Source organism: Ornithorhynchus anatinus, chromosome 4 (assembly GCF_004115215.2).
Source record: "Ornithorhynchus anatinus isolate Pmale09 chromosome 4, mOrnAna1.pri.v4, whole genome shotgun sequence".
NCBI classification, from domain to species: Eukaryota; Metazoa; Chordata; class Mammalia; order Monotremata; family Ornithorhynchidae; genus Ornithorhynchus; species Ornithorhynchus anatinus.
This window is the reverse complement of record NC_041731.1, coordinates 60,823,600-60,836,404: the sequence shown is the minus strand read 5'-3', so window position 1 is coordinate 60,836,404 and position 12,805 is coordinate 60,823,600. Positions and strand designations below refer to the sequence as shown.

At 44.5% G+C, this 12,805-nt stretch overlaps 1 protein-coding gene across 1 annotated transcript in view; it reads left to right on the top strand.

The window, feature by feature from the left end:
• The window catches only part of NIPAL2 (NIPA like domain containing 2), a 96,724-nt gene that overhangs the window by 44,031 nt on the left and 39,888 nt on the right, over positions 1-12,805 (top strand). The window contains exon 4 of the mRNA XM_029062040.2: positions 7,463-7,522. Within this exon, the coding sequence (XP_028917873.1) occupies positions 7,463-7,522 (60 nt within the window). The remainder of the gene's footprint in view (positions 1-7,462; positions 7,523-12,805) is intronic.

Genomic DNA, 12,805 nt, shown 5'->3' with positions numbered 1-12,805 from the left:
AATTTCATCAGTTTGAAATTTTCTTCAATAGTGTGGCATAGGAAAGAATGACATTTTCGGGGCTGTGAGCCATTTTCAGAACCTGACCTGATGAAAGGTGCATTTTTAATTGATTTCATTTCTTCTCAAAGGCCTTTAGCTTAGAGGGATGCTATTTTTGGAGCAATAAATAAAGTTAAAGTTGATTGGACCTATACATGTGTCGAGTACGCCAGAATGTTTGGAGCTTGATTGTGACTGACAGGAAAGTGTTTTGTGGTTTACTTTTCAGCAGAGACTAAGGTTTCTTTTGTAAGTGGTCAAAACCCACAAGCCAGATATTTACTTGTAGGATCTATTTGTAGTATTATTATATAAATATGTTCTTTTCAGATGTCTTTTGAAAAAAAAAAAGATTGTCTTCCTGTGGTGGGATTTAACAACCTAGTTTGTCTTCTGTTTATTTGAATAAGTAATACACCCATAAATGTATTGCCTTCATTCAGTCGTATTTATTGAGCGCTTACCATGTGCAAAGCACTATACTAGGCGCTTGGGGCAGAACAGTATAACAACAGACACATTCATGCCCACAGCGAGCTCTCTCTTCAGTGAATAAAAACGAATGCAACTCATTGTAAACATTCTAAAAGAAGCAATAAATTAGGAAGATGATTTTAAATTAAAAGGATTAACATGTAATTAGGGGAAGAGATAGTACTGACTGAATGCAGAACTGTAGTTAGTGTTCAGGGGATGCAACAGATTCTTTATTGACAACCATCCACTCGTTGTGCATTGAGCCAGTTCTGGCGTTCTCAACTGGGAACGTGGGTTCGCTGCTCCATAGGTCCTAGACCTCCACTCCCATGGGATTAGCTCCACTGGGGCAAAAGTAACGGCTTTTCCCCTCTAGGTCTGTAATAGTGGTTGGTACTAATAGGAGTGGTGGTGGTAGTAATAAGAATTGTATTTGTTAAGCGCTTACTATGTGCCAGGCACTGTACTAATCGCTGGCATGGGTACAATGCTATCGATGCCCGTCTACTTGTTTTGTTGTCCGGGTCCCTCTTCTAGACTGTGAGCCCGTGGTTGGGTAGGGATTGTCTCTATCTGTTGCCGCACTGCACTTTCCTAACGCCTAGTTCAGTGCTCTGCACACAGTAAGCGCTCAATAAATATGATTGAAGGAGTTGGATACAGTCCCTGTCCCACGTGGGGCTCCCAGTCTCAATGCTCATTTTACAGATGAGGGAACTCAGGCCCACAGAGATGAAGTGACTCGCCCAAGGTCATGTTGCAGACAACTGCTCTGGGCATGTCACTCCCCTCCTTAAAAACCTCCAGTGGTTGCCCATCCACCTCCGCACGAAACAAAAGCTCCTCACTCTAGGCTTCAAGGGTCTCCATCTCCTTGCCCCCTCCTACCTCTCCTCCCTTCTCTCTTTCCACCGCCCACCTCCTCGCCGTCCCTCGGTCTCGCCCATCCCGCCGTCGACCCCTGGCCCGCGTCCTCCCGCGGTCTCGGAACGCCCTCCCTCCTCACCTCCGCCAAACTGACTCTCTTCCCCTCTTCAAAGCCCTACTGAGAGCTCACGTCCTCCAAGAGGCCTTCCCAGACTGAGCTTCCCCTTTTCCCTCTGCTCCCTCTCTGCCCCCCTTCACCTCCCCTCAGCTAAGCCCCCTTTCCCTCTGCTCCTCCCCCTCTCCCTTCCCCTCAGCACTGTGCTCATTTGTATATATTTTTACTACCCTATTTATTTTGTTGATGAGGTCTACATCCCCTTGATTCTACTTACTGTGATTACATTGTCTTGTTTTTGTCCGTCTCCCCCGATTAGACTGTGAGCCTGTCATTGGGCAGGGATTGTCTCTCTCTGTGTTGCCGAATTGTCCATTCCAAGCACTTAGAGTGTTCAGCACATAGTGAGCGCTCAGTAAATATTATTGAATGAATGAATGAAAGTGGCAGAGCTGGGATTAGAACTCACGATCCTCTGACTGCCGGGCCCCTACTTTATCCACTACGCCATGCTGCTTCTCAGTAGCAGCCACGGCAGCATTTATCAAGCTCCTCTTTTTTAATGGTATTCATTAAGTGCTTACCATATGCCAGGCACTGAACTAAGCGTTGGGGTAGATAGAAGCTAATCAGGTGGGACACAGTCCCTGTCCCACGTGGGGTTTACCGTGTTAATCCCGATTTTACAGGTGAGGTAACTGAGGCACAGAGAAGTGAAATGACTTACCCAAGGGTGGTGGAGAGCCTTGAAGCCATTTGGGAGTTTTTGTTTGATGTGAAGAGAAAGACGGTACCAGTGGAGGGTTTTGAGGAGTGATGTGGGTTGAGCAATGGTTCAGGGAGATGATCCGATCAATAGCAGCATGTGGTATTTTATTTATTTATATTAACATCTGTCTCCTTCCCAGACTCTAAGCTCACCGTGGGCAGTGAATATGACTACAAACTCTGTTATATTGTACTCTGCCAAGTGCTTAGCACAGGGCTCTGCAAACAGTAAGCGCTCAATAAGTACCGTTACTTGATTGATTGATTGCAGTATAGACTGGAGCAGGGAAAGGCTGTAGCCTGGGAGAGCAGCGAGGAGGCTAATGCATTGTAGTCAAATTGAGGCAAGAACAGAGCTTGTAATATTATTATTATTATTTATGAGCACTGGGTCAGATATACGTCAATCAGACTAGCCACAATCCTTCTCCCCATGGGACTCCCAGTCTGAGGAGGAGGGAGAGCAAATTTTGAATCCCCACTTTGCAGATGAGAAAACTGAGACACAGTGAAATCAAGTGGCTTGCCCAAGGCCACAAAGCAGGCAGGTGGAATGACCGGGATTAGAACCCAGCTCTTCTGACTCCCAGGCCCCTGCTCGTTCTACGAGGCCAGGCTGCTCCTCATCAATCCAGGGTGATAGTTCGGGTTGAGAAGATTGGGTGGCGTCATTGGGCAGGGATTGTCTCTATCTGCCGAATTGTCCATTCATTCATTCAATAGCATTTATTGAGCGCTTACTATGTGCAGAGCACTGTACTAAGCACTTGGAATGGACAAATCGACAGTTAGAGACAGTCCCTGCCCTTTGATGGGCTTGCAGTCTAATCAGGGGAGATAGACAGAACAATAGCAATAAATAAAGACTATTCCAAGCACTTAGTACAGTGCTCTGCACACAGTAAGTGCTCAATAAATACTATTGAATGAATGAATGATTCTCCCCCTTACTTCTCCCTCTCCCCCTGCTTTTTTCCTCCCTCTCCTTTTTTCCTCCCTCTCCGTCTTGTTTCCCACTCCAATTTGTCTCCTTCTGTGCCTTGTCTCCCTCTCCATTTTGTTTCCCTCTCCCTCCTGTCACCCACCCCATCTTGTCTCCCTCCCCGTCGCGTCTTCCTCCTTGTCGGGTCTGCCTCTCCGTCAGGTCTCTCTCACTGTCTTGTCCTTCTCTCCCTCCTGTCCTCTTTTCCACCCTCCCCTCTCTCTCCCTCTCACTCACATCACCCCCTCTGCTCTTGGGGCAGACTAGTCTGGTGGAGGTAACTTATCCAGCCCTTCGGAACTGGAAACTGGAGTCATTTCTCAGTTGGCCCTTCCACCGAGCCACAGCCATGGTACTTGACTGTACTCCTTTTGTCCCCACTAGGTTCTCATCTCTGGGCCTGCCCTGGAGTCGGGCAGAGTTGGCAAGCACATTCCTTGCCCACAAAGAGCTTACAGTCTGGAGGGAGAGACAGACATTCATAGAAATAATTTACCCTTCCCCTGCCAGTTTTCCATTCATTCATTCACTGGTATTTATTGAGCGCTTACTATGTGCAGAGCACGGTGCTAAGCGCTTGGAATGTACAATTCGGCAACAGATAGAGACGGTCCCTGCCCACTGACGGGCTTACAGTCTAATCGGGGGAGAGAGATGGACAAAAACAAGACAACTTAATCCCAATAAATAGAATCAAGGGGGTGCACACCTCATTAACAAAATAAATAGGGTAATAAAAATATATACAAATGAGCACAGTGCTGCAGGGAGGGGAAGGGAGAGGGGGAGGAGCAGAGGGAAAGGGGGCTTAGCTGAGGGGAGGTGAAGTGGGGGCAGAGTGGCAGGAGAGGGAGCAGAGGGGAAAGGGGAAGCTCAGGCTGGGAAGGCCTCCTGGAGGAGGTGAGCTCTCAGTAGGGCTTTGAAGAGGGGAAGAGAGAGTTAGTTTGGCGGAGGAGAGGAGGGAGGGCTTTCCAGGCCAACTAGGGGCGTTTTGTATCAATCAACCAATGCAATTTATTGAGTGCTTACTGTGTGCAGAGCACTTTACTAAGCACTTAGGAGAGTACAGTACAACAGTTTTAGCACATACATTCCTTGCCCGTAACAAACTTACAGTCTAGAGGGGGAGACGGGCATTAATATAAAAAGTTTATCCTTTCCCCACCAGTCTCCAGGACCAACTAGGGGGCATTTTGTCACCCACTTCAATCAAGGGACCAATGCTATTTACTGAGTGCTTACTATGTGCAGAGCACTGTACAGAACGCTTGGTAGAATATAATCCAACAGAATTAGCAGGCACATTCCTTTGCCCATAACAAGCTTACAGTCTAGAGGGGGGCCATGCCCCTTTAAAAGCCATTCCTCCTCAATAAGCCTTTTCCCTCAGAGCTTCATCGCAAATCCGTTCCCACATTCAAAGCGAAAACTAATCAGCTTTGGCCCTGGTATCTAAATGTTCTTTGGTTCCCAGGGAATGTACTGCATTTCTGTTATTTTGTTTCCTTCTAGACTGTAAGCTTGTTGTGGGGAGGGAATGTGTCTAGCAACTCTGTTTCATTATACTCTCCTAAGTGCTTAGTACAGTCCTCTGCACACACAGTAAATGCCTAGTAAATAGAAAAGCAGGGTTGCCTAATGCATAGGGCACAGGTCTGGGAATCAGAAGGACCTGGGTTCTAATGCCAGCTCCAGTACTTGTCTGTTGCGTGACCTTGGGCGAATCGCTTAACTTCCCTGAGTTTCAATTACCTCATCTGTAAAATAGGGATTAAGACTGTGAGCCCCATGTGGAATAGTGATGTTGTCTAACCTGACAACCTTGTGTCTTCCCCAGCACTTAGTGCAGAGCCTGGCACGTGGTAAGTGCTAAACAAACACCATTTAAAAATTCAATTGATTATAGGCTTAGAGAAGCAACAATCTCCTCAAATAATACTAATCAAAACACTTACTATGTGCCAAACACTGTTCTAAGCGTGGAACAGCAGCGGTGAGTTTGGTGGGTGGTGGTTCTTTGTTAGGCAGCTGTTTAGGTTGGAGTCTTGTCCCTTTTGATGGATCTATGATTGCGGAGATTTGGGGAAGCACTTTAATTTGTCTCATTTTTTTCCTTCATCTTTTCAAATGACTTTTTGCTACTCAGATGGCTGATTTATCTGGTGTTGCTCAGACACCAATATTTTTCTACCCGTGAAAGTCATCATCCTAATCAGATTATGCCAAGCAAACTTAATTGCAAGCAAATGTGTTTCAGAAGACTTTACTTTTATATTACCCTTTGTCTAGACAGGTATCCCTGAATAGATTCTCATCCTGTTGCTGAAAAGATTTTTAAGAGAAATGTCAATTTTCCTGGAAAATTCATTTTCTGAATATATTAGTGTGAGTATGCCTGAGGACTCTGAATGTTTCTCTCAGCAGAAAATCAAATAGAATGTACTTATTTTTTCCAAGAGCTTTGGTATTATTTTATGGTTTTTTAGTTTAAAATACTTTATTTTAAATACACTGATGAGCAGGCCTTTTTTGGTAATTCATTAGGTGCTTACTAGTGTTAGGTACAGGTCTAAGTGTTGGGGGTAGATACAAGTTTTTCAGGTTGGACATGGTCCCAGTCCCGCATAGGACTCACAGGCTTAAATTGGAGGGAGTAGGACTTAATCCCCATTTTTTGGATGACTGACAGCAGACAAGTGGCAGAGCTGGGATTAATGGTGGTATTTTTTAAGTGTTTACTATGTTTCCAGACAGTATAATAAGCGCTGGGGTAGATACAAGCAAAGTGAGTTGGACACAGTCCCTGTCCCATGTGGGGCTCACAGTCTCAACCCCCATTTTACAGATAATTGAGGTCCAGTGAAGTGACTGGCCCAAGGTCAACCAGTAGACAAGCGACGGAGCCGGGATTAGAACCCATGACCTTCTGACTCCCAGGCCCGTGCTCCATCCACTACACCATACTGCTTAGAACCCAGCTCCTCTGACTCCCAGCTTTTTCTGCTAGGCCTTGCTACTTCTCACAGACTTCCATCACAGCTATCAGTCATTAGACAGTATCCCACTTTCCTAATATTCTCAAATAATGAGATTTCTGAGGCAGTTCCTGACCCTAACATGTATCGAAGAAGTGGTAAAGAGGCCCAGTCTTCCCCCTTTCACATTTTCTCTGAACACTGGAAAGACCACTACCGGTCAAGCGAGAATGGACTTTAAGCCCGTTGTGGGCGGGGATTGTCTCCATCTGTTGCTGAATTATACTTTCCAAGAACTTAGTACAGTGCTCTGCACACAGTAAGTGCTCAGTAAATTAGAATGAAATTAGAAAGCTCTTCCTTCTGACACTCGTAAGGCTCACACACTGAGATTAACATTATTGAATTTGACGTGGATCAAATCCATCCCAATTTAAGGAAGAATTTGTGTTGGTTGCGCTTCCGCATCAAATAGAAACTCCTCTCCATCGACTTCAAAGAAGTCAATCCCCTTGCCCCGTCCTACCTCACCTCGCTGCTCTCCTATTATAACCGGGCCCGCACACTTCAATCCTCTATTGCTAACCTTCTCTCTGTACCTCAATCTTGCCTATCTCACCGCCAACCTCTCTCCCTCATCCCGCCTCTGGCCTGGGACGCCCTCCCTCCTCATATCCGACAGACAACTACTCTCCCCACCTCTCCACCTTATTGAAGTCACAATTCCTCCAAGAGGCCTTCCCTTACTGAGCTCTCTTTTCCTTTTCTTCCACTCCCTTCTGCTTTGCCCCGATTTGCTCTCTCTTTATCTCCACCCCTGCACTTATGTACATATGCGGCATAATTTATTTATAATGTCAGTCTCCCCCTCTAGACTGTAAGCTCATCTTGAGTGGGAATGTGTCTGTTATATTGTATTCTCCCAAGGGTTTAGTACGGTGCTCTGCACAGTAAACTTTCAGTAAACATGATTGGTTGGTTGTCCAGTAATTCCTCATTTATCATGGCTTTGAAACAAAGGCCATGTTCAAATGATTTATTAGACCACAATTTTTTTTTACCAGTATTCTTTATTTCGTATGGTATACAGATAGAAGATGGATGAAATCTGTCCTCTTACTGCTCACTTAGGTTAAGTTGGTAACCACTTGGGCAAATGGCTATTCGTAAGGCTATTTTAACAAAAATGTTGTGCTGTAGGAAACATTGTTAATTACACGAATTTTATTTTTTCAGGTAGTGCAGTTATTTCTGTGTTGTTCCTGAAAGAAAATTTGAGATCCTCCGACTTCCTAGGTCAGTCATTTTAAATTCACAGTTTTATATGTACGAATGTACGTATGTGTGTTTATTGGTGTAAAAGCAACTCCCTCCAAAATTTTTGTTTCAATTTGAGGAAGCGTCTTCATTCATTCAATCGTATTTATTGAGCACTTACTGTGTGCAGAGCAACTTACTAAGCGATTGGAAAGTACAAGTAGAGAAGCAGCGTGGCTTGGTGGAAAGAGCATGGGCTTGGGAGTTAGACACGTGCTCTAATTCCAGCCCTGCCACTTGTCTGCTGTGTGACCTTGGACAAGCCACTTAACTTCTCTGTGCCTCAGTTCCCTCATCTGTAAAATAGGGATTAAGACTGTGAGCCCCACGTGGGACAACCTGATTACCTCGTATCTACGCCAGCGCTTAGAACAGTGCTTGGCACATAGTAAGCACTCAACAAATACCATAATATATATGTACACAATACAGCAATAAGGAGAGACAATCCCTGCCCACAAGCTCACAATCTGGTGGGGGGAGGAGACAAACATCAATATAAGTAAAGGGGCATAAATATAAATAAATACAATTACAGATAAAGTGGGCTGAATCGGCAAAAATCACTATTATCACTATGCAATTTAGAGATGAAAATGGACAGCCCTTATGTACATACCCAGTATTTATATTAATGTCTATACCCCCCTCTAGACTGTAAGCTCAGTTAGGGCAGGGATCAACTCTGCCAACTCTGTTATACCTTCCTTTCCCAACCACTTAAGAGTACACTGCTCTGCACACAGTAAGGGCTCAACAAATATGATTGATTGAGTGACAGCTCTGCGAATTCTTTCACATTTGATTTAAAAATCATTGACATTTGGTTGATAACTTCTTTCACAGTCTTCTATTATCATTTCTGACCAAACTACGGGCCACTGTAAGTTCCTAGTTTATTTGCTTTTACAAACGTTATCAACATTTGGTGAGAGTAAATGATATGAAAAATGACATAAATGAAATCAGCTGTGTTTCCAACTGAATTGTTTGCTTCATTTCATGTAAACATTTGGCAAAAGTGAAAGCAGCAATAGGAGTTAGACCTGCCAATTAATTATCTGTTTTGTCATTATTCCTTTCTACAAGGAACACACTCCCATTTTTCAGTCTTCTTTGAAGTTGCAGGCTTTGAGGAACTCAACAGTAGCCTTTTAAAAGCATGAAAGTTTTCTGTTGTTTGTCAAAACAGTCCGTGTGTGTTTCTCTTCCTTTCTCATCCTCAACCCCCTTTTCGTTTTCTCAAATAAGTGTCTCTACTGAATGATGAAAAAGTTCAGATTTCTTTCATTTCTCACTGTGTTATTTATTGAGAGCTTATGTGTCTACCAACTCCGTTGTGTTGTACTTTCCCAAGGGCTTAGTACAGTGCTGTGTACTCGGTAAGTGCTCAGTAAGTACCATTGATGGGTTGATGGATTGCTTACTGAGTGCAAGAGCATTATTCACTATTCTAAACCCTCGGGAAAATAAATAACAGAGCCGATCGCTTCAGTCTCTGCTCACGAAGAGTTTACAGGCTACAGGGGGAGCTAGGCATTAAAATAGATGAGGGATAGTGGAAATAGAGTATAAGAATGTTGACATAAGTATCAGCTTTCTTGCAGACTTCCTTTACCTCCAAACTCTCTCCTCCCTGTTTCATACTTTGCTCTGCTGCCCATATCGTTTTCCTAAAACATCATTCTGTGCCTGTCTCCCCACTCCTCAGAAATATTCAGTGATTTTTCCTTCCATCTCTGCAAAACCAATAGCTTCAAGGACCTTAATTAGCTCTCTCCCCCTACCTATTAACCTTGCTCTTCTCCCACTACACCTCCCTTCACCCACTTTGTTCCTTTCAAACTATTCTGTTCACTGTGCCTTGTTCTCATTTCTCTCCCCGCCAACCTCTTACACCCACCCTCCACCTGGAACTCCTTCCTCATTGTCAGTAAGTCAGTCCATCGTATTTATCAAATGTTTACTGGGTGCAGAGCACTGTACTAAGTGCTTGGGAGAGTACAATATAGCATTAATTTATATGTTTTGTATGCGATATTCGTTCTGTGAAATGTTTCCTCTGCATCATCAGTGTTTTCCATAAGAGCAATAGGTAGATGATCAGAGCTGTTTTCCCAGTCAAATGTATATATATTTGTGTGTGCCTGGGTGTAGTTGACCTTCAAACTCAGAGATGATTGTAATAATAATACTAATGTTGGTATTTGTTAAGCGCTTACTATGCGCAGAGCACTGTTCTAAGCGCTGGGGTAGATACAGGGGAATCAGGTTGTCCCACGTGAGACTCACAGTCTTAATCCCCATTTTACGGATGAGGTAATTGAGGCACAGAGAAGTGAAGTGACTTGCCCACGGTCACACAGCTGACAAATGGCAGAGCCGGGATTTGAACCCATAACCTCTGACTCCCAAGCCCGGGCTCTTTCCACTGAACCACACTGCTGCTATTGTAGAATAGAACAGACACATTCCTTGCCCACAGCGAGCTTACTCTCCACATCTCCAAGCCCCTTTTAAAATTACATCTCTCCAGAAGATTTCTCTTGATTTATATCATCTCCCCATCTTGTATCTGACATTTCAGCATTTCTGTGTCACCTAAATACTTGGTATTCACCCTCCTTACCCTTCCCCGGTGCGCTTATATTCATATCTTTACGGTCTGTTGCTTCCTCCTTCCTGTAATTTATTTTAGATACTCTAGACTGTCAACTCATTGCGGGCAGGGAGTGTCACTGTTTATTGTTGTATTGTACTTTCCCAAGCACTTAGTACAGTGCTCTGCACAGAGTAAGCACTTAATAAATTCAATTGAACGAATATACCCCCACTAGATTGGAAAACCTTTAGGGGCAAGGATCATGCATACTAATTTTCTTGTGCTCTCCCGAGTGCGTAGTACAGTGCTCGGTACACAGCAAGCACTCGATAGCTCTTCCTAAGTTGTAGAAGACTTATCTTGAACAAATTACCAGCCCTGCAGAAGCACTGGATATTTTGAAAAAATAACCAAATCTGTTTGAAAATTAGCTTCACTGAATCTCTTCGAAGCAATCCAACATATCGAAGGATTCGAAAGGCACAGATAATTCCAGAAAAGGGACAGTACGGTTCTCTAAAATCCTGGTAAAACTATCCTGCTGAGATTTAAGAGATGTGGGGGGTTTTCTCTTCTAAACTAGATCAAATCAGTTTACAAGACAAGTTGCAGATATTTCACTGTTCCATATTACGGACGTTTCCCTTTCTGGATTAAATGTCATTGTTTATTGCTCTATTGTACTCTCCCAAGCGCTTAGCACAGTGCTCTGCACACAGTAAGCGCTTGGTAAATACAGTTGAATGAATGAATTAAAGAATCAGTTTCAGTTTCTACTGTGGGCAGAGCTGTGGGCTAGGCTGAAACAGAAATGTGTGTAGTAACCATTATTCCAGAAGAGCAAACTAATGGGGAAAGATCACAGGCATAAATATGTCAACTGCACAATAATGAAAAGAACATGAGGAAGGGAAAAACAATCAACACAAGCAAATAAATCAATAAGGCAGAAACTGATAAGTACATAATGGCTCTGTGGAGGTTGAGATAACGCGGTCCAAGCCGGCAGATCGGGGAGACTGACATCGGGAGAGGAGGCTCGTTCCTTCGAGGCCGGGACTGCCATCACTCTGCTGCTTTAGCCAGAGGTGCTTGAGAAACAACTGATGTTTAAGCGAGGACTGCATGTGCTTCTTTGCGGGATAATTAAGAAGCGTAACCTCAACTGAGACAACCGAGCTCGTGAGTCACCTCCAATCTCTTCTCCCAGTGGTTCGCGATATTTGTTTGGTGACACGTTTCCTCTGCCGCGTCTGTGTTTTCAATAAGAGCCATAGGTAGATGGTCGGAGTTGTTTTCCCAAGTCAAATGTATATATATTTGTGTGTGCCTGTGTGTAGCTGACCTTCAAACTCAAAGATGATGTTATTGATAGTGAACTTTTTTCATTATTATAGTATTTGTTCAGCACTTCCTGTGTGTCAGATACTGTAACGAGCCCTGGGTAAATACAAGCTAATCAGTTTGGACACAGTCCAGATAGGTTCCACATGGGGCTCATAGGCCTAATCCCCATTTTACAGATGAGGTAACTGAGGTACAGAGAAGTTAGGTGACTTGCCCAAGGTCACACAGCAGAATTAGAACCCAGGTCCTCTGACGCCCAAGCCTGTGCTCTTTCCCCTAGGCCATGCTGTTTCTCAATGTAGGGTGTGTGTGTGTGTAGCTCTCCTTCAAACACAAACAAGATGGTGATGACAACTTTTTTTTTTTCCGATGCTATTCGATATGCTCTTACCATGTGCCGGGCACTTTACTGAGCCCTGGGTTAGATACAAGCTGATCAGGTTGGATAGAGTCCCTGTCCCACAAGGGGCTTCACAGTCTTAATCCCCATTTTCCAGGTGAGGTATCTTAGAAATACAGAGAAGTGAAGCAACTTGCCCCAGGTCACACAAAAGTTAAGTAATAATAATAATAATAATGTTGGTATTTGTTAAGCGCTTACTATGTGCCGAGCACTGTTCTAAGCGCTAGGGTAGATACAGGGTAATCAGGTCGTCCCAGGTGAGGCTCACAGTTAATCCCCATTTTCCAGATGAGGTCACTGAGGCACAGAGAAGTTAAGTGACTTGCCCACAGTCACCCAGCTGACAAGTGGCAGAGCCGGGAATCGAACCCATGACCTCCGACTCCGAAACCCAGGCTCTTTCCACTGAGCCACGCTGTGGCAGAGCCGGGATTAGAACCCAGGTCCTCTGACTCCCAGGCCCATACTATTTCCACTAGGCCACGTGGCTGCACTTACACACAAAGGTGACCTCCGACCCGTCATGTTGGTCGGTTGCCCAGTGGCTAGAGCATGGACGCGGAAGTCAGAAGGACCTGGGGTCTTATCCCGGCTCTGCCACCTGTCTGCTCTGTGACCTTGGGCAAGTCGCTTCACTTCCCTGGGCCTCAGTTCCGTCATCTGTAAAATGGGGATTAAGACCGTGAGCCCCTTATGCAGGACAGGGACTGCGCCCAACCCAATTAGCTGAGGACAGTGCTTGACACATAATAAGCGCTTAACAAATATCGTCATCATTAAGTATTGTTTCAGTGACTGGTCTTTTGGCTTTTGCCTCTTCGTCTCACAGTCCTCACCAAGCTTATCCTACAACGAAGCTACGCGTTCCCTGACTCAGTGGACGAAGTTGGTCTACCTAAAAGTGTCTTTA